The sequence below is a fragment of the Hylobates moloch genome, unplaced genomic scaffold (assembly GCF_009828535.3).
Source record: "Hylobates moloch isolate HMO894 unplaced genomic scaffold, HMol_V3 SCAFFOLD_19, whole genome shotgun sequence".
In the NCBI taxonomy this organism is placed as follows: domain Eukaryota; kingdom Metazoa; phylum Chordata; class Mammalia; order Primates; family Hylobatidae; genus Hylobates; species Hylobates moloch.
This window is the reverse complement of record NW_026652294.1, coordinates 9704744-9730403: the sequence shown is the minus strand read 5'-3', so window position 1 is coordinate 9730403 and position 25660 is coordinate 9704744. Positions and strand designations below refer to the sequence as shown.

Here is a 25660-nt window from a genome sequence, read left to right as displayed (position 1 = left end):
GATCAATGGAGCAGAATAGAGAGCCCAGAAATAGACCCACACTGATATGGTCATTTGATTTTTGACAGAGATACCAAAACAATACAATTGGGAAAGGAAAGTCTTTTCAACAAATCATGCTGGAACAACTGGGTATATCTATAGAAAAAAACAATCTTGAACCTTACCTCATACCAAGCACAAAAATCAATTCAAGATGGATCATAGACTTATCCATAATAAAACTATAAAACTGTTATATGAAAACATTGAAGAGAATATTTCTGACTTAGAGGTAGGCAGGTCATAAAAAGCAATAGCCAGAAAAGAAAAAAAATGATAAATTAGATATCATCGCAATTTAAAACTTACGCTCATCAAAATACATCATGAAGAAAATGGATAAGCAAGCCACAAATCATATATCTGATAAAAGACTGGTACCCAGCATTTGTAAAGAACTCCTAAAATTTAATTAATAGAATAATCCAATTTAAAACGTGGAAAGATTTAAACAAACATTTGATTTAAAAAGTTTTGTGAATGGGAGTGTGCACATCAAAAAATATCTAGCATGATTTGGTCATCAGGAAGTCCAATTTAAGCTACAAGAAGATACCACTACATTTCCACTAGAAAGGATGAAATTTTAAAAACTGAAAATACAAATGTTAGTGAGGATGTAGAGTTACTAAAATGCTCATGTATTATTGGAGTGACTATGAATATGTAATAACTCTGGAAAAAGTTTGAATAGTTTTATGAAACTAAATACATACCTACCCTATGGATCATCAGTTTCCTTCTGAGGTATTTACCCAAGATACAATATATGTTCACAAAAAGAATTCTACATAAATGTTATTAGCAGCTTTATTCATAATACCTCCAAATTATAAAGGAGCACAGATGTCTATCAGCAGGAGAATGACTCATCTGTGCTATGGTCATACAATGGCATGGTACCCACCAGTAAAAAGTAACAAGCTGTAAATACAAACAGCAACATGGATGAATCCGAAAAATACTTTGCTAATTGAAAGGAACCTTACCCAGAAGAGCATATACCATATGATTCCATTTATGTGACGTTCTAGAACAAACCTAATTAATCTCTGGTGGAAGAGAATCAGACGAGTTGCCTCCAGGGCTGGGGCAAAAATTGACTGGGAAGGATCATGAAGGAACTTTCTGGGATGAAAGTAATGCTCTAAATCTTGATAGCGTTATGAACACAAGTGCATGCTTTTGTCAAAACTTCCTTAATGTACATTAAGATTTGTGCAGTTCATTTTATGTAGTTATTTATATTTTTTATTGTATGTAAATTTTATATTAACCATAAACAAATGTATTATGGCTAATAATTGCCTTCTAAAGTATTTAGGGGAACCTTAATTGAAGCCTGTAATTTACATTGAATTACATCCAAACACAAAATGAATTGATGAATGGAAAGAGGGAAAACTGCTTGGACAGGTATGTGATAAAGCAATTTTATTAAAATGTTAGTGATGATGGGCCTGTATTCCCAGCCACTCAGGAGACTGAGGCAGGAGGACCACTTGAGCCCAGGAGCTGTGGGCTGTAGGGTGCTGTGCTGATCAGGTGTCCACCCTAAGTTCAGCATCAATGTGGTGATCTCCTGAGAGTGAGGGACCACCAGGTTGCCTAAGGAGGGGTGAACTGACCCAAGTCAGAAATAGAGCTGGTGAGAACTCTGGTGCGGATCAGCAGTAGGATCATGCGTGTGAATAGTGAATAGCCACTGCACTCCAGCCATGGCAACATAGCGAGACCCCATGTCTTGAAAAAAAAGCTAATGATAGTCTAATCAAGGCAGTAAAATATAGGTATTCACTATAAAATTATTTAAATTTTTCTATATGTTTCACTTTTCACTGTAAAATTTTGGGAAAATATATAAAACAGCATGTACATATTGATCCTAAAAATATAGGGTGTCATGGAAAAATAAGGAGGAATGAACTATATAAGGTGATATCATATACATGATTAAAATACCTATATACAGATTTAGAGGGAGAAATTCAGGCAAAATGATATACAATAAACACATTAGAATGGTGGCCAGTAGGGGAAAGGAATGTGAGTAGGGCCTAGGGGTGACAGTATGAGTGACAGATGGGTGGTGATATAGATGGCCTTGCATGGATTAATGATGGTCATGGGGAGAAAGGGAGTGGGGTAGGTGAGTGCATGGAAAAGCATTAAACTTAGAGGCAAATCTTGGCCCTGCACTTTACTAGCTATGTCATTTGGGACAAATTGTTTAACATTCTTTAGATTTACTTTTCTCATCTATAAAATGGGGGTTATGATCGTTGCCTCATAGAGTTGTTGTGAGCCTTAACACTAAATAGTGTCTGGGAGATTCCTAGCATAGCTCTTAATCTTTGGTAGACATTAAGCAGAGGTCTATTTTTCTTCTTTTCTTCTATTCATCTAAATCTTCAATGTCCTTCAAGGGGCTTGACTTCTTTAACTCCAGAACAACCTATCTTTTTCCTTTGTGTCAAAGATTTTTAGCACTTTTAGCCACTCCATTCTATGCCATTTTGTCTCATACACAGAGCTCCTTTAGAAGTATTGATTTGTGTATACCAATCTTGCTCTTCCACTAATCGTTCTACAGGTTATTGAGGACTCAGAGTGTAGCTTTAGTATCTCTGTGCTCAGTTGTTACCCAGTATTTTCTTGACTCATAGCAGAGCGGGGACTGTGTCTGTTACTCCCTATCTTTTCGCTGCATGGGGGCTCAGCAAATATTTGATGAGTTAATGAAAGAATAGACATTACCTGTTTTTCACTGCTTTTTAACTCAGTACTAATAAACACACTGATTTATCATTGCTTTTACCCATCCCTCATATACTGCCAGACTTGCTGAACTTATCCAAACAGATGGAATAGTGTGAGCCCAACCCTGACCTGCTGCAGGGTGTGGCTCCAGAAACACACTGGACTCAAAGACAGGGAACTTCTCTTTACTGTGGGTGCTCTTTCAGCTATTCTGTGAAACTGTGGATAACATTTTAGAGCTGGAAATGATCTTTGATTTTATATAACCAAACCCTTGAATGCTAAAAGTTAGATGAAAAGGATTTGTATGTTCAAAGCCAGTTGCGATTAGTCAGGGAGATTGCCTTCATGGAGGAGGTAAATATTAAGCAGAGTTTATTGATGGGGAAAGATGTGGGTTGTCTAAAGAGAGGATGGAACATTCCAAGGGTGTAGAGTGACATGAGCTGGGGATTGGAGAGGGCAGCAGATATGTGTGGAGGGGAGCCCACCCAGGGAGGGCGTTGGCTGTATATCAGGATTATCACATTACATAAAGGGGACAAGATGTCGGGTGGATGAGTTGGAAGCCATCACCACTCCCTCTCTGCTCTGTCCTTTGCAACACCCCTCTCTTATCCTTGATTTTTGTCCTGACCTCCTTATCCTTTTATCTGGGCCAAAGACATGGCTCAAACCCTGATTTTAAAATGAAACCCAAATGACACATTTGGAACCCTACATTTCAGTCTGGAAATATTGGTTTTGCATTGTGTTTGGCATACACAGCAGCCAGCTGACATGACCCAAACCCCGGGAGGGATCATTGGCACAGCCTCAGCCTGATATTTCCATGTCTTCAAATCAATCCAAGCTACTCATTAGGCAGCCTCATTTTGTCAAGCAATCTGCTGCATGCGGGACCATCCTGGGATCACCACAGTCTTCCCTTTGGTCCATTTCATCATTCCCTCTCCATTCTTGCCTTCACCACATTTCTGGATCATGAAGGATAGCTGCAGGAAACCAGCCTCCTTACTTTCTCTCGAGGAGGGTCAGATACCCAGCATTTCTGCCCTTTCTTCCCCATATAGGGTTGTTATTCTATTTTCCTAACCCAGATCACCCCCTCTGACTCACTAAGTGTATCAGGGATTTATTTAAGTCTTCCTTTAGCTAACAAACATCGGGATGCATTTATATTTAAAATAAGAATGTGTAATGTGTTCTTAAAAACCTTAAAAGCAAAAGTGGCCAGGAACAGTCATTATTTTTTGCTCTAAAGGATACCAATGAACAGTTTCTTCAGGTAAATACTGTCTTTCCAGAAGAGATTGCTTCTTTCTTTCCTAGGGATTTTTAGCCTGTCCTTGTTTTCCCTTCTCTAATTATTAAAAAAAAGAAAAGAGGAATGTAGCTATCCCAGTAACTACTTTTCTGGATTCTGGGGCTCCTGGAATATGTGCAGTCAAAGGCAGGTGATCTGTGAAAGACTTCAGAATTAAACAAGGAAAGGGTACAGTTCAGGGTCTTAGGGATTCTATTTAATGGACAACAGCATTTCTTCGTTTAACATTGCTTCACAATTTATGCAATGAAAATAACTCTGGAGAAATCTAAGCTGTTATTTCCCTTGCTCTTTGAATTTGGATTTTCCAGTATTCCGTCTTCAGTCTTAATGATGCAGATTATTGCAATTTGTCACTTCTTATGATACATATAATAAATCCTGGATTCAGACAGAGGTCTCTGACCCTATCCTATCTTGAATGGAAACTACTTTTCTTATTTGATTTCTCAGTAGCCACTATCTGATTATGCTTCTTTAAGGTTAAAAAAATATGTAAACCACCAACAGAATAATTTGGATCGTGTAGATTCTGTGCAGATGCCCAGCAGTGGGAGACAACAGGCTGTCCTGCATCCAGAAGGGATGATGGACAAAGCCTCTGCCTCACACAGCTCACTAAGGACTGGTTTTCAAGGCTGACAAAGCAGAAGCCATTTCGCTCTTTGCATTTCTTTACGGCCAACATGCCGATACATTTGCTGAGCTATGTAGACAGTTTTTCTAGCACCAACAGCTTTTATTCCTGCCTCTACCCTGTTGTAAACCTAGAAACAAATATTTAGCTGGCTGTGGAGTGCCATCCACATGAGTGCTCTCCCTCTGGGGGTCTGCTGCACACACAGCGCCTGGCTGGTCCTTTCACATCGCACAGGACGTATATTTACGTCTCTTGTAACCATAGAAACCTGTTGTGTCAGCGAAGACTTTATGATTTTGCTGTTCTCCAGAAAAAGATGAATAAAGCCACAGGGCAACCTGCCACCTCTTGTTTAGTTACTTTGTAATCATTTAGCAATTAAGACTGCAGAACATATTTACTATAATTTTCACATCTGTAGATATTTTATAAAGTATTGAATATACATAAGGAAATAAAACACTCGAGACATTATTTCAGAAGCCCCATAGCCAACACAATTTTTTTGTATTACCTACACAATTTGTACTTCATTAATTATTACTGAAAATGGCTGGTCTTTTTTTCTGTGGTACCATTTCCTTTAGTATCTTTGGCATAAGGAATACATAAATTTTGTTACGCTGGCTATACAATAGGACTGTAGAAAGAACATCAGTTTGGGAGTTGAGAAGATGTGTTAGCTATAAAGCCCAGTTTAAATCTGGGCTTTTCCAGTTACTGGCTGGGCTTCCTGGGGCAAGTGACTGAATCTTGCGGAGCTTTGTGGGGCTTTTAACAAAAATCTACGAAATAGGAATAATAGTAGGATCTACCTTGATGGGTCATTGTGAGGAAATTTAGGAAATGCCTGGCACATGATAAAGGGTCACTATATGGCACTGCTATCATTGCTTATTCTTAACTTTTATGTCATTTGATCAAGTACAGAATGCACCACATTCTGATGCCAGCAAAAGCTTGTTTTGTTCTGCACATATATGGTACTTTATACTTATTAAAGACTTAACAAATATTTATTAATTATAAAACCCCCAAGGGAACTGGAAATACAAATTCCATCTCTTTTCCAATTAATTCTGCACGTTTCTATTTGGCAAATACATGTGTTTCAGGGCTTTTAATACAGCAAGGAACCCCCTTGGCTCTTTTGTCTGTGCCTTGGATTTTTTAAAGGAATTATCCAGGATGTCATGGAAGCTCCAATTTAACTGCTAGATGACTTGGGCGACCCCTGCTGGCTGGCTGCAAAATCAGAAGTGCCCACCAAGCCAAAAGCCATACACCTCACCCTTAGGCCCCATATAAATTCGCTGTAGACTGTGTGGACGATGGGTGGTAGGGTATAATCATGGCTTCGAAGGCATGGAGTTTACTCTTATTGTTATTATTTTCTTTATTATTGTTATTTAAATGGAAGGATTAGAATGCAGGGGACGTTTCCCACTAGCTAATAACCATTTAAGTTGTGTTTCGGGGCTTTCATGACTTGACAACAGCTTTTCAAAATCTCGGGCTGTTAAACCCCCTACCGGGTTAATGTGGCAGAAAAAGACAGGAACGACATCAGCCAGCAGCTTTTTGTACGGTGCTCTATCTCGAGCATCTGGTAGAGAGAAGGGGAAGCAGATCCTTGTAGAAATCCAATTAGAGAGAGAAGGAAATACGCTTTGCTGAGAGAGAGAGAAAGAGAAAACAGGCTCTATCCCAGAGGTAAAAGACTTTGATATTAACAAAGGAAATCCTATATTACTTTGACTTGTTTCAGAAAACTGATGTTTCTGAATATCCTCTCAGAAAACAAATGCTGCAGGCAAACAGGAAACTATTTTCACCCAAAGTTCAATTTAGACAATAACAAATATGACTGTTCAAAAAACATCAGAGATGGGGGATTGCAAAGGCTTTCCATGATTCCTGCCAGGAGCCTGGGAGTCAAACTCTCCCTCTGACTTGTTCAGTTTTAGGTGGTTTTACAAAAGATCTACGGAATAGGGAATAATTTTAAAAGTCATTTCTAGCTTTTAAGGACCACATCCCATACGAAAAATAACTTCCCTCCCCTTGGTTGTTGCCTAGCATTTGGTTACACCCTGACTTTCTCTGTTAAGTGGTCTCTTATCCAGACCAAATAGACTCAGTTTGATAGCTCTTGGTGACACTATTTGTATAGAAATTTAAAATGTGTGCAATTTACCTAAATTTAGAGGATTATAAATAAAGCTACCACACACCCCCTCCAGTTTGCCTCATTAAGGAGATCATGTTGTATTAGAATATGCATTTTCATTATGACATATTGGGGTTTGTTGTATTTATAAAAACTCTGAGGGGGGCATTCTCAAAGCATTATGTGGAGGTCTAGCTGTAGGATTCCCATTAGAAGCGGCACAGTATGAGTTTTGCTATAATATTCTCATTATCCTAAACCCTCATCTCTCTTTCATTTGTTAAAGGGGTCATTTGGCTTTTTAATATAACTTGTATTAGTGCATGTGTAGGAAACAAAAATCTTTAAACACTGACTCAGGCAGGTCTCTCTAACAGCTGGTAAAATGTATGCCCATACTCCCCACACTCTGCCATCGTGCATCTCAAACCCCTTGATGTATAAATGCTCCTAAATAATATGTAGCATGTACATAATATATGCAAATGTTCTTTCCAGAGACCTTCTTGGCTCTTAGTGAACAAGGGAAATGGACCTCATGGTGATCTTTGAAGACCATTTGCAGTTATAATAGCCTGTGTTTTCTACAAGAACACAGAATCAAATGAAATTTAAAAGCATGCATAGCATATGGGAGCTGATGCTGCTAAGGAGGGCTGTGCTAATGGAAATGCCTCTGTGAACTTTGAGCTTCTCAGCCCCTGATTGCCTTTAGGAAATGTGTTCCTGGATTAGGCAGCTTCTGAGCCCTTAGAGCCTGGGATGGTGACAGTGGAATGAACAGGCCTGATTCAAGCTCACCTGGCTCCGGGGCCAACTTCTGCTGCTTATTACCTGTGGGACCCTGGATAAGTGCCTGAGCTCCTCTGAGTCTCCCTTTAGGGATCTTTAACAAAGATAAGATCTACCTCCCAGCTGTACCTTTATAGCTGTCCCAGCTATAAGGATTCATGGTAATATGCAAGTAGGACCGTGACACTCAGTAATTGACTTCAGCTGTCATTAATAACGTGTCTCAACTCTGTTGCCCTTCAGGTTTGGAACTGGAGAGCCCTACCAGATCAGAATGGGTACTTTATTTCAGAAGCCCAGTGGAAGGGCCCAGAGCTACTCACCTGATAGAATGCTTTTCCCCACAGGCCCTTGTTCCTACACACACTCTTCATGAACATACACTCATACACAGCTCTCACATGCCAAGCCCACTGCACCCCCTCACACACCAGTGTGCTTGCACACACCCCTCACACACACTCATCTTGTGCCCTTACTACTGCACTGTAGACACCCCACCTTCACAGCTGCATATGCTTACCACCTCACATTATGCGTATGTGCTCACACACTCCATGATTAAGTTCAGTGGGGCCATCGTGACCCCTTATACAGTCCCCAGCCAGCTGGGGGAAGGGAAGGAATCGCCAGGTGCCATGGATTTCAGACCAGCCTCCAAGAGCACTAGTCCTCTGCTGCTCCAGAAACCTGACCCCAAACCACCCCTGCTAAAATAAAATTAAAAAAATTTTAAATTCCTTTCTGTAACAGTTCCTCTTCTCTCTGGTCACCTCACAGGAAGAAAGTTTAAGGTTCTAAAAAGGAAATGGAAGAAAGGCATTTTACAATTGTCGCAAAGCCACTGTTTACTTAAAGGTGCCGATTTTATTTTTCCAGTAACTGACTTGGTTCTCCTTGGGAGGGGATAGAAGTTAACCTGTATGGTGGGATTTAAAACCATTTCGCAGCTGTTGTGAAGGTGGTGTGCTGCGCCTGTGGCACATCTCCCAGGTGCAGACAATGAGGTCAAGGAGGCCTTCAGGAGTCCTTATACAGCCACCCAGCCTGTGCTGAGCTCTGCTGTAGCCAAGGCCTGATGCTAGCCCTTATGAGGATCAGAGACATGAGACAGGGTCCATGCCTCCATACCTGTCCATGCAATCAGGGGCAAAGATGGGCAGACTGAAGGCTCCTTATGGTCTGGATCTTAAGGAGTTATTCACCTAGCAGGTGCTGCTGGAGGTGCACAGAGAAGGGAGAGCTCCCTTTTGGCCACAGGTGTTCAGGGGAAGCTTTCTAGAGGGGAAGGCATTTGAGCTTGTCTTGGAGGGAGAGGCTTAATTTTCACATGCATGGCAGGTCAGGGTTGATGGAGAAGGGAGAGTCTAGGTTGAGGGAATGACCTAGGCAAGGCAGGGAGGTGGCCCACTGCAAGGTGTGTTTGTGGAATGGAGAGTGCTTGGTTTAGATGGAGCAGGCTTGTCTCAGGCAGTGATGGGAGATAAGATTTGATAGCTAGACTGGTGCTAGATGACAGCAGTATTCACACCAGGCTCTGCACTGTCCTCTGGGTGGTGGACAGCATATGTGGACTCAGGCAGTTAAGGCCTAATCGATGTGCTGGTTCTTGGAAGATTAATTCGAAAGAATTTATGTCTTTTATCTTAATGCCATGTCTATGGTTTTGCTTTAGCTGTTTCTTAGCCCCCACCTCGGCCCAGATATCCTACACTGCCATCCTAACTTGCTCCAATCCTGGCCCATTCTTCAACTCGTCTCAATTGCTGCTGCCTCTGAGAGGACGTAAAGGGTCTCCATGAACTAGGTGGCACATCTCCCACCCCAAAGCTGTGTCTCTCTGCATTGGACACTTGCTAGCTTCTGGCTTGTGCTAGAGGCATGTTTGTCTGCATTCCGCTCCCCTCCAGGGTTGAGAACTTCTGAGGGCACAGACTCTGACACTTGATGGGATCTCTTATAGCATCTTGCACTTTACAGGGCCTCCAGGATATGTGGGTGAATGAGTACATTCCATTCTGGACACTTTAGCTTCCTTACCTTCACTGCTTAGAGGCCAGGAGCCCCGTCATGCATGGATTTACCCAAGCAGAAAAAAACCTCCTAGGTTGACAAGAATGGCTACCTGCCCCAGAGTCCTATTGCATGGGATGGTGGCTCTGAGTGCAGGGCCTCATTTTGAGGAGTGGGAAGGAGCAGGGCAGTTCTCTCTACAACTTTGAGCAACAGGCTTATTCCAGGAAAGGATCCAGGAAGAGGACAAGGTTGCCTCCCTTCCTTCATGCCTACTGGCAGTATGATTTCCTGGACCAGAAGAAAAAACTGAGCCCAGGATATACTCTTGTTATCAACTAAGTTATGAGGCCACTGAAATCTCTCTTCTGCTTCACTTGAATATGGTCATATGCAGCAGCCAGGGTTTGTTCCATTGTTGCCAAGGAGAAGAGAGCATCACACTCACCTGGGCCTGCTTTGGGCTGGAAGCCTGCTGAGAGTAATGGGACAGGCCCACCTCCTCTGCCACCCACTTGATGCTATGGCAAGGGGATAGAGGGAGACGGGATCATTCTTGCTTGGCTGCATGGTTTTGCGAACTTTGGGCCTGTTAGATGGTTAGAGTGGAACCTTGCTTTTTGTGGGCCCTTTAGAGGGGCCCTGCAGCTTGCTGGACCCAGGTAGGTGCCTCTCTAGTCCTCCACTTTTCTTCTCAGCCCTTGGCATCTGGTTGTGCACCTTCTATGGCCTCTCCAGGTGGCTTTACAGGACAGAACTCAAGATGAGCTTTGCCTGCTCTTTCGCATTTGGTCCCCAGGAAGCACTCTTGTATCCCTGACCCCAGTGAACTCTAGCAGCATAGGCTATCCCCTCCCTAGCCTCACCCTTCTGGCAGGGCAGAAGCAGGATGGGACAGTGAGACTCTACTCAGCAAGGGTCAGGCTTCAGTTCTCCATGTCTGTCCCCTGACTTCAGGGTGCACATTTCCAAGATCTCTGAGTGGTATCCCCTGTGAGGTGCCATGACAACACCTCCTGTGAGGCTTAAGGTGGAACACGGTGCCTCCTCACTCCTCTCCGAAAGGGGCTGGGATGGGGACTCACTGTATGGTGGTAACTCTCTCCAAAGAAATCACCAGTTTCCTTATTCCCTTCTCTCTGGCCGTCTCTGACCACTGATCTAGGTGGAGACCCAAAAGTCCTGACACAGGTTCTCAAAGCCATTTGCTATGTGCATCTGGACATGGGGAGGTGAGGCAGAGTGTCTGTATCTGATATTTATTGCATTGACACCTCTGTTAAAGAGGTGCACACACATATACAAACACACACATGCATGTATATCCACACATACAGCAATCATGCAGCCTGTGTATATATTGCTGTGTGTATAGCCTATGTGTACAGGCAGCCTGTGTATATATTGCTGTGTGGATAGCCTATGCGTACAGGCAGCCTGTGTATATATTGCCGTGTGTATAGCGTATGTATACAGGCAGCCTATGTACACAGTGGTAGCAGTGCTCACTTTGTGGGAGGAGAGAGGGGCTTTTACTTTTTTACTTGGTTACCTTTAGAATCAATTTTAAATAGTCATGTACCACATAATGACGTTTTGGTCAACAATGTCATACACAATGGTGATCCTAAGAGATTATACTAGCATATTATACTGTACCTTTTCTATGTTTAGATACACAAATACTTAACATTGTGTTACAGTTGCCTATGGTATTCAGTACAATAACATGCTGTACAGGTTTGTAGCCTAGGAGAAACAGGCTGGTAGCTTAGGTGTGTAGTAGGCTGTCTCAGCTAGGTTTGTGCACGTGCACTTTCTGATGCTCACACAGTGATGAAATTGCCTAATGATGTGTTTCTCAGAACATGTTCTTGTTATTAAATGGCATATGACTGTATTTGCCACAAGTATATTTTACTTTCAGAATTAAAAGAAAGTAGATTAAGTTACCACACTATTTTTTCTAGCCTATGGCATTTTCACTAAGGACAACACACATTGCTACTAAATATTGGTACAGCTAAAAATTTCATTAAGTTCTTTTAATAACAACACAATGACAACTTTCATTTGTATAGTCTGCCTTTTACAAAGAGCTTTCACGTATGCTCTTGCTTGGGTCTCAAAACAATTCTTTGTAGTTGGGATGGCTTTCTTTTTGTTTTTGAGACAGAGCCTTGCTCTGTCGCCCAGGCTGAAGTACAGTGGTGCCTTCTTGGCTCACTGCAACCTCCAGCTCCGCCTCCTGCATTCAAGCGATTCTCCTGCCTTAGCCTCCAGAGTAACTGGGATCACAGGCATGCACCACCACACCTGGCTAATTTTAGTATTTTTAGTAGAGATAAGGTTTTACCATGCTGGCCAGGCTGGTCTTGAACTCCTGACCTCAAGTGATCTGCCTGCCTTGACCTCTCAAAGTGCTGGGATTACAGGCATGAGTCACCGTACCTGGCCGGGATGACTCTATTGGATATATCTGTATATGTGAGTGTGCGTGTGTCTAATTCTTAGATAAAACGCATTCACAGAATTCAAAAAAGAAAAATTTCCATTGAGTTTACTGAGCGCCTAGCAGGTGCCAGGTTCTGTGTGATAGGTGCTATATACACTGACATTATTTCATTAATCCTATTATTATCTCTATTTCACCTATGAAGAAGAAAGGTTTGCTTCCTCTGAGTGCCATAGGTGATGTCCAGAAGAAATGTATCCTAGACTCCAGGCCTTGGGCTCTTTTTGCTACAGGTTGAATCCCAAATTGAAAAATCCAAAATGTTTCAGAATCCAAAACTTTCACGGTGTCAACATGATGCTCAGAGGAAATGCTCATTGGAGCATGTCAGATTTCAGGTTTTTGAATTTGGGATGCTCAGCTGGTAAATATTCCAAAATCCAAAAAGATCAAAAATTTAAAATACTTCTGGTCCCAAGCGTTTCGGATAAGGATACTCAACCTGTACTAGACAGCGTTCATATTGGTTGAGTTGAGCCTTATTGATGTGGTTAGACCTAATTGGTGGAGGAGAGGGTTTGAGAGCCACATCATCAGGGGAAAACTCCATTGCCAACACTTTCTCGGCAAAGATTTCAAAAATAAGACACCAAGTAATGGGGCCTTCCAAACGATTACAGTCTTTGTGTATTCATACACACAGGCTATTGAGCTAACGGAAGTGAAACCTGTTTATTTATTTGATCACTGTGTTTACTGAAAAAAGAAAAGCTAGGGGAAAACCTGTATTTCTCCTTTAACAAAGAAAAGCTAGGGGAAAACCTGTATTTCTCCTTTAACACTTAAGTATAGACTAGATAATTCCAGGCCATGAGATAAAAAGGATGTGTACAAAAAATGCTTCTGAGTTAAAAATGCACAATTGTTCTGGATCCCAGAGGCCAGAAGGCTTTGTTATTTTAAGAAAATTCAACCAAACACCGCATGTTCTCACTCATAGGTGGGAATTGAACAGTGAGAACACATGGACACAGGAAGGGGAACATCACACACCGGCGACTGTTGTGGGGTGGGGGGAGGGGGAAGGGATAGCATTAGGAGATATACCTAATGCTAAATGACGAGTTAATGGGTGCAGCACACCAACATGGCACATGTATACATATGTAACAAACCTGCACATTGTGCACATGTGTTACGTCTTACATTTAAGTCTTTAATCCATCTTGAGTTAAATTTTTGTATAAGGTGTAAGGAAGGGATCCAGTTTCAGCTTTCTACATATGGCTAGCCAGTTTTCCCAGCACCATTTATTAAATAGGGAATCCTTTCCCCATTTCTTGTTTTTGTCAGGTTTGCCAAAGATCAGCTGGTTGTAGATGTGTGGTGTTATTTCTGAGGCTTCTGTTCTGTTCTATTGGTCTATATATCTGTTTTGGTACCAGCACCATGCTGTTTTGGTTACTGTAGCCTTGTAGTATAGTTTGAAGTCAGGTAGCGTGATGCCTCCAGCTTTGTTCTTTTTGCTTAGGATTGTCTTGGCAATGCGGGCTCTTTGTTGGTTCCATATGAACTTTAAAGTAGTTTTTTCCAATTCTGTGAAGAAAGTCATTGGTAGCTTGATGGGGATAGCATTGAATCTATAAACTACCTTGGGCAGTATGGCCATTTTCATGATATTGATTCTTCCTATCCATGAGCATGGAATGTTCTTCCATTCGTTTGTGCCCTCTTTTATTTCGTTGAGCAGGGATTTGTAGTTTTCCTTGAAGAGGTCCTTCACATCCCCTGTAAGTTGGATTCCTAGGTATTTTATTCTCTTTGTAGTAATTGTGAATGGGAGTTCACTTAAGATTTGGCTGTTTGTCTATTATTGGTGTAGAGGAATGCTTGTGATTTTTGCACATTGATTTTGTATCCTAAGACTTTGCTGAAGTTATCAGCTTAAGGAAATTTTGGGCTGAGACTATGGGGTTTTCTTTTTTTTATTATTATTATACTTTAGGTTTTAGGGTACATGTGCACAATGTGCAGGTTTGTTACATATGTATCCATGTGCCATGTTGGTTTGCTGCACCCATTAACTCGTCATTTAGCATTAGGTATATCTCCTAATGCTGTCCCTCCCCCCTCCCCCCACCCCACAACAGTCCCCGGAGTGTGATGTTCCCCTTCCTGTGTCCATGAGTTCTCATTGTTCAATTCCCACCTATGAGTGAGAACACACGGTGTTTGGCTTTTTGTCCTTGCGATAGTTTACTGAGAATGATGTTTTCCAGTTTCATCCATGTCCCTACAAAGGACATGAACTCATCATTTTTTATGGCTGCATAGTATTCCATGGTGTATATGTGCCACATTTTCTTAATCCAGTCTATCATTGTTGGACACTTGGGTTGGTTCCAAGTCTTTGCTATTGTGAATAGTGCCGCAGTAAACATACGTGTGCATGTGTCCTTATAGCAGCATGATTTATAGTCCTTTGGGTATATACCCAGTAATGGGATGGCTGGGTCAAATGGTAATTCTAGTTCTAGATCCCTGAGGAATCGCCACACTGACTTCCATAATGGTTGAACTAGATTATAGTCCCACCAACAGTGTAAAAGTGTTCCTATTGCTCCACATCCTCTCCAGCAACTGTTGTTTCCTGACTTTTTAATGATGGCCATTCTAACTGGTGTGAGATGGTATCTCATTGTGGTTTTGATTTGCATTTCTCTGATGGCCAGTGATGATGAGCATTTCTTCATGTGTTTTTTGGCTGCATAAATGTCTTCTTTTGAGAAGTGTCTGTTCATGTCCTTTGCCCACTTTTTGATAGGGTTGTTTGTTTTTTTCTTGTAAATTTGTCTGAGTTCATTGTAGATTCTGGATATTAGCCCTTTGTCAGATGAGTAGGTTGCAAAAATTTTCTCCCATTCTGTAGGTTGCCTGTTCACTCTGATGGTAGTTTCTTTTGCTGTGCAGAAGCTCTTTAGTTTAATGAGATCCCATTTGTCAATTTTGGCTTTTGTTGCCATTGCTGTTGGTGTTTTAGACATGAAGTCCTTGCCCATGCCTATGTCCTGAATGGTATTGCCTAGGTTTTCTTCTAGGGTTTTTATGGTTTTAGGTCTAACATGTAAGTCTTTAATCCATCTTGAATTAATTTTTGTATAAGATGTAAAGGAGGGATCCAGTTTCAGCTTTCTACATATGGCTAGCCAGTTTTTCCAGCACCATTTATTAAATAGGGAATCCTTTCCCCATTTCTTGTTTTTGTCAGGTTTGTCAAAGATCAGAGAGTTGTAGATACGTGGCATTATTTCTGAGGGCTCTGTTCTGTTCCATTGATCTATGTCTCTGTTGTGGTACCAGTACCATGCTGTTTTAGTTACTGTAGCCTTGTAGTATATTTTGAAGTCGGGTAGCATGATGCCTCCAGCTTTGTTCTTTTGGCTTAGGATTGACTTGGTGATGCGGGCTCTTTTTTGGTTCCATATGAACTTTAAAGTAGTTTTTTCCAATTCTGTGAAGAAAGTCATTGGTAGCTTGATGGGGATGGCATTGAATCTATAAATTACCTTGGGCAGTATGGCCATTTTCACGATATTGATTCTTCCAACCCATGAGCATGGAATGTTCTTCCATTTGTTTGTATCCTCTTTTATTTCATTGAGCAGTGGTTTGTAGTTCTCCTTGAAGAGGTCCTTCACATCCCTTGTAAGTTGGATTCCTAGGTATTTTATTCTCTTTGAAGCAATTGTGAATGGGAGTTCCCTCATGATTTGGCTCTCTGTTTGTCTGCGATTGGTGTACAAGAATGCTTGTGATTTTTGTACATTGATTTTGTATCCTGAGACTTTGCTGAAGTTGCTAATCAGCTTAAGGAGATTTTGGGCTGAGACGATGGGGTTTTCTAGATATACAATCATGTCATCTGCAAACAGGGACAATTTGACTTCCTCTTTTCCTAATTGAATACCCTTTATTTCCTTCTCCTGCCTGATTGCCTTGGCCAGAACTTCCAGCACTATGTTGAATAGGAGTTGTGAGAGAGGGCATCCCTGTCTTGTGCCAGTTTTCAAAGGGAATGCTTCCAGTTTTTGCCCATTCAGTATGATATTGGCTGTGGGTTTGTCATAGATAGCTCTTGTTATTTTGAGATACGTCCCATCAATACGTAATTTATTGGGAGTTTTTAGCATGAAGGGCTGTTGAATTTTTTGAAAGGCCTTTCTGCATCTATTGAGATAATCATGTGGTTTTTGTCATTGGTTCTGTTTATATGCTGGATTACATTTATTGAATTGCTTATGTTGAACCAGCCTTGCATCCCAGGGATGAAGCCCACTTGATCGTGGTGGATAAGCTTTTTGATGTGCTGCTGGATTCGGTTTGCCAGTATTTTATTGAGGATTTTTGTATCGATGTTCATCAGGGATATTCGTCTAAAATTCTCTTTTTTTGTTGTGTCTCTGCCAGGCTTTGGTATCAGGATGATGCTGGCCTCATAAATTGAGTTAGGGAGGATTCCCTCTTTTTCTATTGTTTGGAATAGTTTCGGAAGGAATGGTACCAGCTCCTCTTTGTACCTCTGGTAGAATTCGGCTGTGAATCCGTCTGGTCCTGGACTTTTTTGGTTGGTAAGCTATTAATTATTGCCTCAATTTCAGAGCCTGTTATTGGTCTATTCAGAGATTGAACTTCCTCCTGGTTTAGTCTTGGGAGGGTATATGTGTCGAGGGATTTATCCATTTCTTCTAGATTTTCTAGTTTATTTGTGTAGAGGTGTTTGTAGTATTCTCTGATGGTAGTTTGTATTTCTGTGGGATAGTTGGTGATATCCCCTTTATCATTTTTATTTATTTATTTATTTATTTATTTATTTATTTTGAGACGGAGTCTTGCTCTGTCGCCGAGGCTGGAGTGCAGTGGCGCAATCTCGGCTCACTGCAAGCTCTGCCTCCCGGGTTCACGCCATTCTCCTGCCTCAGCCTCTCCGAGTAGCTGGGACTACAGACGCCCGCCACCACGCCCAGCTAATTTTTTTTTTGTATTTTTAGTAGAGACGGGGTTTCACCGTGGTCTCGATCTCCTGACCTCGTGATCTGCCCGCCTCGGCCTCCCAAAGTGCTGGGATTACAGGCATGAGCCACCGTGCCCGGCCCATTTTTTAATTGCGTCTATTTGAGTCTTCTCTCTTTTCTTCTTTATTAATCTTGCTAGCGGTATATCAATTTTGTTGATCTTTTCAAAAAACCAGCTCCTGGATTCATTGATTTTTTTGAAGGGTTTTTTTGTGTCTCTATCTCCTTCAGTTCTACTCTGATCTTAGTTATTTCTTGCCTTCTGCTAGCTTTTGAATGTGTTTGCTGTTGCTTCACTAGTTCTTTCAATTGTGATGTTCGGGTGTCAATTTTAGATCTCTCCTGCTTTGTCTTGTGGGCATTTAGTGCTATAAATTTCCCTCTGCACACTGCTTTAAATGTATCCCAGAGATTCTGGTATGTTGTGTCTTTGTTCTCATTGGTTTCAAAGAACATCTTTATTTTTGCCTTCATTTTGTTGTGTACCCAGTAGTCATTCAGGAGCAGGTTGTTCAGTTTCCATGTAGTTGTCCGGTTTTGGGTGAGTTTCTTAATCCTGAGTTCTAATTTGATTGCACTGTGGTGTAAGAGACAGTTTGTTGTGATTTCTGTTCTTTTACATTTGCTGAGGAGTGTTTTACTACCGATTTTGTAGTAAATCAATTTTATTTTATTTTATTATTCAATTTTAGAATAAGTGTGATGTGGTGCTGAGAAGAATGTATATTCTGTTGATTTGGGGTGGAGAGTTCTGTAGATGTCTTTTAGGTCCTCTTGGTCCAGAGCTGAGTTCATGTCCTGGATATCCTTGTTAACCTTCTATCTCATTGATCTGTCTAATATTGACGGAGGGGTGTTAAAGTCTCCCATTATTATCAACAGTGGGAGTCTAAGTCTCTTTGTACGTCTCTAAGGACTTGCTGTATGAATCTGGATGCTCCTGTATTGGGTGCATATATATTTAGGAGAGTTAGCTCTTCTTGTTGACTTGATCCGTTTACCATTTATGTAGTGGCCTTCTTTGTCTCTTTTGATCTTTGTTGGTTTAAAGTCTGTTTTAGCAGAGACTAAGATTGCAACCCCTGCTTTTTTTCTTTAGCCCAGGCTCTTTTCATCTTAAAAGTTTACTAATTGTCAGTAAGAAAAAATAGACAGGAACTGGTAAGTAAGTCACACGGGAAAATTTCAAAGGTCTCAGAAATCTAGAGTTCCCAAAGTCTCATGTCTTCATTTTCTGGCACTCTTGCCAAGTGGCTACTGGGAAAAATGGGTGGGCCTTTTCAGCTATTGGCAGACTGGCCCGTGCAAAACCTAGTAAGTGCCCATGGTATTGTCATCTGTGCACCTTTTCAGATCCCCAAGATACCCTCTGCTTCCTGGTTGTAGAATCCCCAACATAGGGTGCTGGCACAGTTAGACCTGGCCTTTCAGAATCAGAAGGCACAAAATGATTATAGGCAGTGGCTGCAAATTTACTAACTCTTGCTTTCTGAAGTTTTACCAATTGCAAAAAGATCCTTGCTTTGAATGAAGGAGCGTTTTGCTGCCTTTGATCTGCTCCCACTGGGCGTGGGGCCAGCGGTGTAGGAGCTATTTCACTGCCCTGTGCACAGGAAACTGAAGATGGAGTTTCTCGCCTGTCATTTTCAGCTTCAGGGTCACAATTGGTTGGTCTTTGGCAAATAACTGGTTATCAGTGCACAAGAAGCGTGGAGGGGAGTGGGGAATGGAGACAGAATGAGTTAGTAAAAGGATGTTGAGACATAAAGTGTGCCTTGTGGAGCTTCAGTTGCAACTGTCAGGGGAATGACAGAGAGCAAGCATGTTCTTGGAGAGATCAGGTGGCCATGCTTGCAAATGAAAATCCTGTCTGGAGCCTCTTGCCAACCCCTGTCCCCAAGAACAGGATGAGCTCTGGCACAGCTCCGAGGTGCTTGATTCATGAGCCATTTCCATCTCTCTGGGGAAAGCTGCATATGAACAGTATTTTGGAGCCTGCCTCTGGTGACGGCATGATTTATATTCCCCAGAGCAGGCAGGATCTGGGCTTCTCACAGGGTACCTGGAACAGATGCTGGCAGGGCAGGTGGGTACCATGAAGCAGCTACTGCCTGCCTCTGGACAGCTCCCTCTCTCCAGCTCCCCTCTCAGCCCTTGCCAGGAGGTATACCTTCCTGCCCTCCACTTAGGCCAGCTTGTACTGACTTTGACCTTTTGCCCTCACTGTTCTCCATGACCATAATAATCCAGACCTCAACCTTCTACCTAACTCCAGGCAGAAGACTAGGGCGGGGTCCAGCCAGGACTCTGACTGATGGGCAAGTGCCAAGTCAGGCCCCTGAAACAAGAACAGAGTTCTCTTTTACCCTCCAGAGTCCAGGAGTAGAAAGGGCCCATGAAGGACGTCTGAGCCAGAATCCTCAGGCCCAGAGAGCCACGAGGGAAGGAGAAATCGATCGTGTGGCCAGGTCTGGAGGGCAAGACAGGTAGGCAGGGCCAAGGGTCCAGAGCTGTGTAGACAGGAGTGGAACTTCCGTAATCAGACTAGGAAGAAAAGACAGGCGGAATCTTAGCTTTTGGTGCCTCCCTAGCTTGCCAGTGCTGAGCAGCTGGTGGGCCAGGAGTGCCCTCCTTTTCCACTCTTCCTGCCTTGCCACCCGGCTCATGGGCCCTCTCTCCCTCGAGTTATCCTCTGTTGAGCTATGACCACCAGTTTTGTCTGCAAAGCCAATGTGTCTCTATTGTTTCTTCTCCGTTTCAGATCATGGCCATCAGAGTAGTGGCTAAAATCAGGCCATGAGACTAAATGCTTTAGGGGCTCTTTCTGCACAGCCACTGTTTGTGTATTCACATTCTCATGTTTCATTCCCTTCTCCTCTGTTTCTTTTCTTGCTGTCTCCCCTGCTCATCCTGTACTGATTGTTCATTCAGTCTTTCTGTATACATACATGTACTACTATGTAATGATTTATTTTTCATGTTGCAGAGATTAGCGTGCCTATCTAGCAGCTTCTCAGGGCAGAAGTGTTCTTTCTTTGAGTAATCCCAGCCCCAGCTGAGTGTCTGGGATGTACTGGTTGCACAGTGAGTTTTTGAGGGTTGGTCAGCCTAATGACCACATGAATGAGTGAGGGGCACCAAAGCTTATCTTACTTTCCTGACTTCGTCCCAGGATTTGGGAATAGCAGGATTTATTTTGTTTTTTAAATTAACATACAGTATGTATCAGTCAGTATCAAAACAAGAATAAGAAACCACACAATAATTTGAACAGAGATAGTTTAAGATAAAGAATTGTTAACTCTAATAGAGATTGGAGTAAAAGGGATTGGCTAGTAAGAAGGAAGAACTAAAGGATACTATTCATACCAGATAGTAAGCGCCTTGAAGGCAGCTATAATGTGACTGTCATCTGTTTAGCCCCTGTAGTTCTTACACATGGGTCCTACCCAGTAATCATTGTTGAAGCAATGTGAATTGAATCAGGGCCTATGGTGACCAGATGTGCCATCTCTAGAAAGTCACTCAGAGAAATGGGTGCAGGAGAGTGAGTGTGCTGTGAGGACCGGTGGCAAGGCACTAGGGACTCCTACTGTATAGATACGAGGCTTGTTTTGTAAATGGGAGATTCCTTTATCTATGACATCGCCTGTTTGTTTTTCCCTTCAGTGTTAATACTTTGAAGGGTCAGGAAATAGGAAACAACCCCATTAAGCAGGAGATACTGAGGGCTCAGTCTGTGGCTGACAGTAAGAACAGAACTGCGAGATAATGGAGGCTGATACCGGTCCCAGGCAATTCTTCTCCCCTTTGCAAAGCGCTGAATGACAAGCCGATTTCTCAGCTCCAAGCAGGCAGTTGCATTCACATGATAAATGTGTCCCTGGACAGAGGACCTTGTTGAGTAATATTTACCAGGGTCTCTGTGAAGGGCCTTCAGCTCCCAAAGGAGCCTTTCAAGCCTTCACCTGCTTGCCTGTTCAGCTGACGTCCATGAGGCAGTGAGAGGAATAAAACCTTTCCAGCATGATGGGAGCTTGGTGATTTGTTTCAATGCTAGACGTTTCCTGGTTTCTCCTAATTCCTGTATTCAGCCCCTCCCTGTTGAAGTCAAACCCCAGGAGAGAAGCATAGAGTCTGTGAGAAGCTTAGAGCCTTTTAGGGGGAGGGGGAGGGAGGTCAGTGAGTGCCACAGATCTGAGCTGGACTCAGACCCAGCTCTACCACCTAATACTCTTTAGCCCAGTTCCTTGGCTTCTCTGAACCTCTGTCACCTTTGATATAAGATAGAGATAATAAGAGCTACCTCACAGAGTTGTCATAGAGATAAAATTAAATCTGTATAAAAATACTTTGCACATTGTAAAATTCTCTCCAGCATAGGTCATTCATTCATTCAGCAATTCCCCATTGTATACCTGCTGCATGCCAGGTACTGCGCTGTGTTTAAAGAGCCATTTCCAGACTGTGAAGGCTGGAAGAAAAGCAGGCTAATAGCCAGGACTTTACCAGTCATCAGTGTGGTTCTGAGATAATTACTAGATGTTTTTATCTGGGTTTTCCAGAGAAACAGAACCAATAAAAGATACACACACACACACACACACACACACACAATACACACACACACACATACACACACACACACACTAAGTAGATATAAATAGGATGTGCTTGTATATTTATTTATTTATTTTTATAAAGAGATAAAGGAAACTTATTACAAGGAATTGGTTCATGTGGTTATGGAGGCTGAGAAGCCCCAGGATCTGCCACAGCAAGCTGGAGACCCAGGAAAGCCAGTAGTGTAAGTTTCAGTTCAAGTCCAAGCCTGAAGGCAAAAGGTTGATGCCTTAGGTTGGTGACAGTGCAGAAAGAGCAAATTTTCTCTTTCTCTACTTTTTTGCTCTATCCAGGCCTTCAATGGATAAGCAGATGAGGCCTCACGCTGGGGAGGGCAGTCTACTTTACTCAGTCTACCAGCTTAAATGGTAATCTCATCTAGAAATACCTTCACAAACACACCCCAAATAAGGTTTAGCCAAATATCTGGGCACCCTGCAGCCCAGTCATGTTGACATAAATTTAGCCATCACACCAGGGTTGGTGTTCACATAGAGCATTCAAGTTTGCGTAGCAGCTTTACATGCCATGTCTCATTTGGCCCCCAGAATGAGGGGCTTATTTCCCTTCTCTGTCACAGGTGTCGCCAGCTTGGCCATTTGAAGTGGGTCATGTTTGTCCTAAACCCAAATCTCTATGCACCAAGCCTTATTCCTCTCAGTGACAGGAGGTCTGCCCCTTTCCAGAGTCCCACCTGCCGAGCACATTAGGGGCTTGCGACTCTGTCTGCTGCCTGCAGTGCCCTGGTGCCCTCCACTTCTTCACACCGGTCCTTAGCAGGAAGGTCTGAAAGTAGTTTTCCTGTGGGCTTAGAGTTATCTGGGGGCGAGGTATCAGTAAGCATCTCCGCAAGGTCTGAATGTGGTCCTGATGCCTAGGATAGGTGAGGGCTCAACACAGAGATGTGCCTTTGTGAGCCTCAGTTGGTTGGGAGGCATGGTATGGTATGGAGGAGGATGGCTGCAGGCTGGTGGCGCTCCCACAGACACATTTGTCCTGGCCTGGCTGTCCATGTCTCATCAGGGCACAGTGCATGGCTTTTACATTTAATAAACCTTTTGCCATTTTAATCATGCTGATGAATCAAGGTACTCCTGGGTATTTCTGTTTACTTAAAACACATTGTGAGATGTTCTGTTAAAGTCTGTCATAGGGGAAATATGAATTTATTAATTCAAAAATGGTCACCTCCTCATGCTGAGCTTGGAAAATGGGCCAAATCAGCGGCAGTTCTCAAGTTTGCGTTTCCAGCAGTGCCTGCCCTGCTAGCACTGCAGCCACTTGTCAGCATGTTTGTCTCCTCATCTGGAAAATGCCATTTTAGGCTGCATGTCCCCCTTGCCTAGGACAGTACCCAACACAATGTAGGTATTTAGTTACTGTTTCTGGAATGGACTGGACTGCAGCTTGCCCAGGGAGGACTGCCTCACAGCTGCACTTGCCTCAGCTGTATCCTGGGAAGAGTGCCTGACCAGCCCATCACAGACAGCACCTTACCTAGTCTGTCATACATATGCTAGGTGCTGAGAATACAGTTCTTATTCAGACACAGCTCCTGCCTGTAGAGAGTTGACAGCAGAGTGGGGGGTGACAGCCCATAAACAACCAACCAGAATTCATCTTGAGAAGCAGTGGACAAAAGAAGTTCAGGAAGAGGGCCTCAGGGACACTGAGGAGGGAGTGGGGTGATGCTGGCATTTGGAGACAATGGTACTAGAGGTTCATTTGGTGACAGAATGGCACAGGACCTCAGAGCTGACTTCCATAGTTCAGCGCTTCCTTTCTCTGATTGGCTTTTTCTGCAATTTTTCCTGCAGGGCCTGTGCCAGCAGTGAGACAGAGAGTGAAGCAGGAGACATCATGGACCAGCAATTTGAAGAGATGAACAACAAACTCAACTCGGTCACTGACCCCACTGGCTTTCTGCGGATGGTTCGCCGCAATAACCTCTTTAACAGGTGCGTGTGGGGCGCTTTCCCCAGGCCCCGTGCGGGGCAGCGTGCTCTGGGCACAGATAATGTGCTTTCAGTGGATGCTCCTTCCGGCTGGTTAGGCTTCTGGCTCGTGTCATGCATTTGCAGCAGCAAGCGTGATGCTTCCACAGCCCCATGCCCGTCAGGGCCTCTGCTTCACAGCAGCATCTCCAGTTCAAGCGAGAAAACAGTGACAGGCTTGACGTGACAATCCTCATTTGGATGGGATAGGAGTCCCAGGGGATAGTTGGCTGCTTCTTCACCTAGCCTCAGAGCTGACTTTCCAAACATCAGGCAGAAGCCAGAGCGACTTCACATACTTCTTTGCTAGCTTTTGCGGTAACTCATGGGCCAGGTACCTGCACTGACATCCTGGCCTGAGATTCAGGGAAGTCAGGGAGAGTGAGAATGCTAGTGCTGTTGGAGGGAGAAACTGGGCCTAGGAATGCACTCATCCAGACCCAGGCTCACCCATCTGTGCCAAGACCTCAGTTCCCTGTCACTTGACCAAATAGGTCTTAATGGCTTTAAGATGAATCGAATTTGAAATTTCCAAGCCAGCACACCCCTTCATCTTTTTCTTAGGAGTGATACCCGAGCTGGGTCCGGATAAACAGGGCAGGCAGTTGGGGTTGAGGGACACCTGTCCCACTGTTGTTTGGTTGCCTGGCAACAACCTAGGAGTACATTTTGATAGACCTCTTTGGAAAGACATCACAGACTCCCTAGGTCCCTGCCACAGCCTGAAGGCCTGCCTTTAAAGGGTTGACCCTAGAACATAGGCGGGAAGTGACTGTGCACTGGGTGGGAGGCAGCCTCTGCTTGGCAGCCCTGCTGTGCAGGGCATTGTGTGCCCTGTCTGTTCCTACTCCAGGCCCTGGTTTCCTCTCATTATTGTGCTGTCAGGGTGACAAATGTGTGTTGACTTTCCCAGGGCTGAGTTGAGTGGGAAGGGAGCCAAGGGCAGGGGATGTAGGAGCTGGCAGCCTGGTTGTAAGGAGGCCAGAACTTCAAGCTAGTTCACCTTTAGTTCCTTCTTCCCAGCCACCTTCACAGGTGTCCCTCATGGCTTTTGGTTTCATGTAGGGATGCAACCAGGTTTGCGGAGGCCTGGGATTGGGCCTGGACACATGTTCTTGCTCTACCAACTTCTCAGCCAGTGAAGGCAGGTGACACTTACCTCTGCCAGGTGATGCAAGCTGTGGTGATAAACTAGAATGTGAAGAGCTCAGAGTGCAGCCTCTGGCCTTGCCACTCACGAGCTGTAGGACACTAGGGAGGCAGTTTCACTTCTGTCAGCCTCAGTCTCGTCATCTGTGAAATGGGGATGGCTTCTTACCCTGCAGGGTTCCTGTAATGTGGGAATAAAGGAGCCAGTGTATAAATAACACACTGACTGACTTAATGTGTGGAAGGCGCTGAACAACTGGTGGGTTTCTGTTGTTTTGAGTAAAGTGGGAAGAATAGTGCTAAACTTAAATTCTTAACGTGGGTGGAGAAACTTTGGAAGGGATGAGACGTCGGTGTGCCTATGCAGCAGCTGTTGGCCATCTTGGGTTGTAGCCTCCCCCATCCTTCTTCCCTTCCTACCTCAAGTCCTTCACGTGAGAGAGCTGCCAAAGCAGACGGTCAGGCATCCATGGTGACCTGGATGCAGGCACTCCAGCAGTCAGAAACCAGTTCCCCCAGGACCTCAGCACTATGGAAGAAAAGGGTCAAGCCAGGTATATCTAGGGTCCTAGCTTATCAACCCTGGGCTTGGGGTGGTGTGCATTTTGAATGGTGGAGTGCTC

The 25660-nt window shown here is 43.4% G+C and overlaps 1 protein-coding gene across 4 annotated transcripts in view; it reads left to right on the top strand.

The window, feature by feature from the left end:
• TTC28 (tetratricopeptide repeat domain 28) overlaps positions 1-25660 on the top strand; it is a 738720-nt gene that overhangs the window by 659923 nt on the left and 53137 nt on the right. For all 4 annotated transcript variants that reach the window (XM_032138048.2, XM_058430991.1, XM_058430992.1 and 1 more), the window contains one exon: positions 23712-23852. In XM_032138048.2, coding sequence (XP_031993939.1) covers positions 23712-23852 — 141 coding nt within the window. The remainder of the gene's footprint in view (positions 1-23711; positions 23853-25660) is intronic.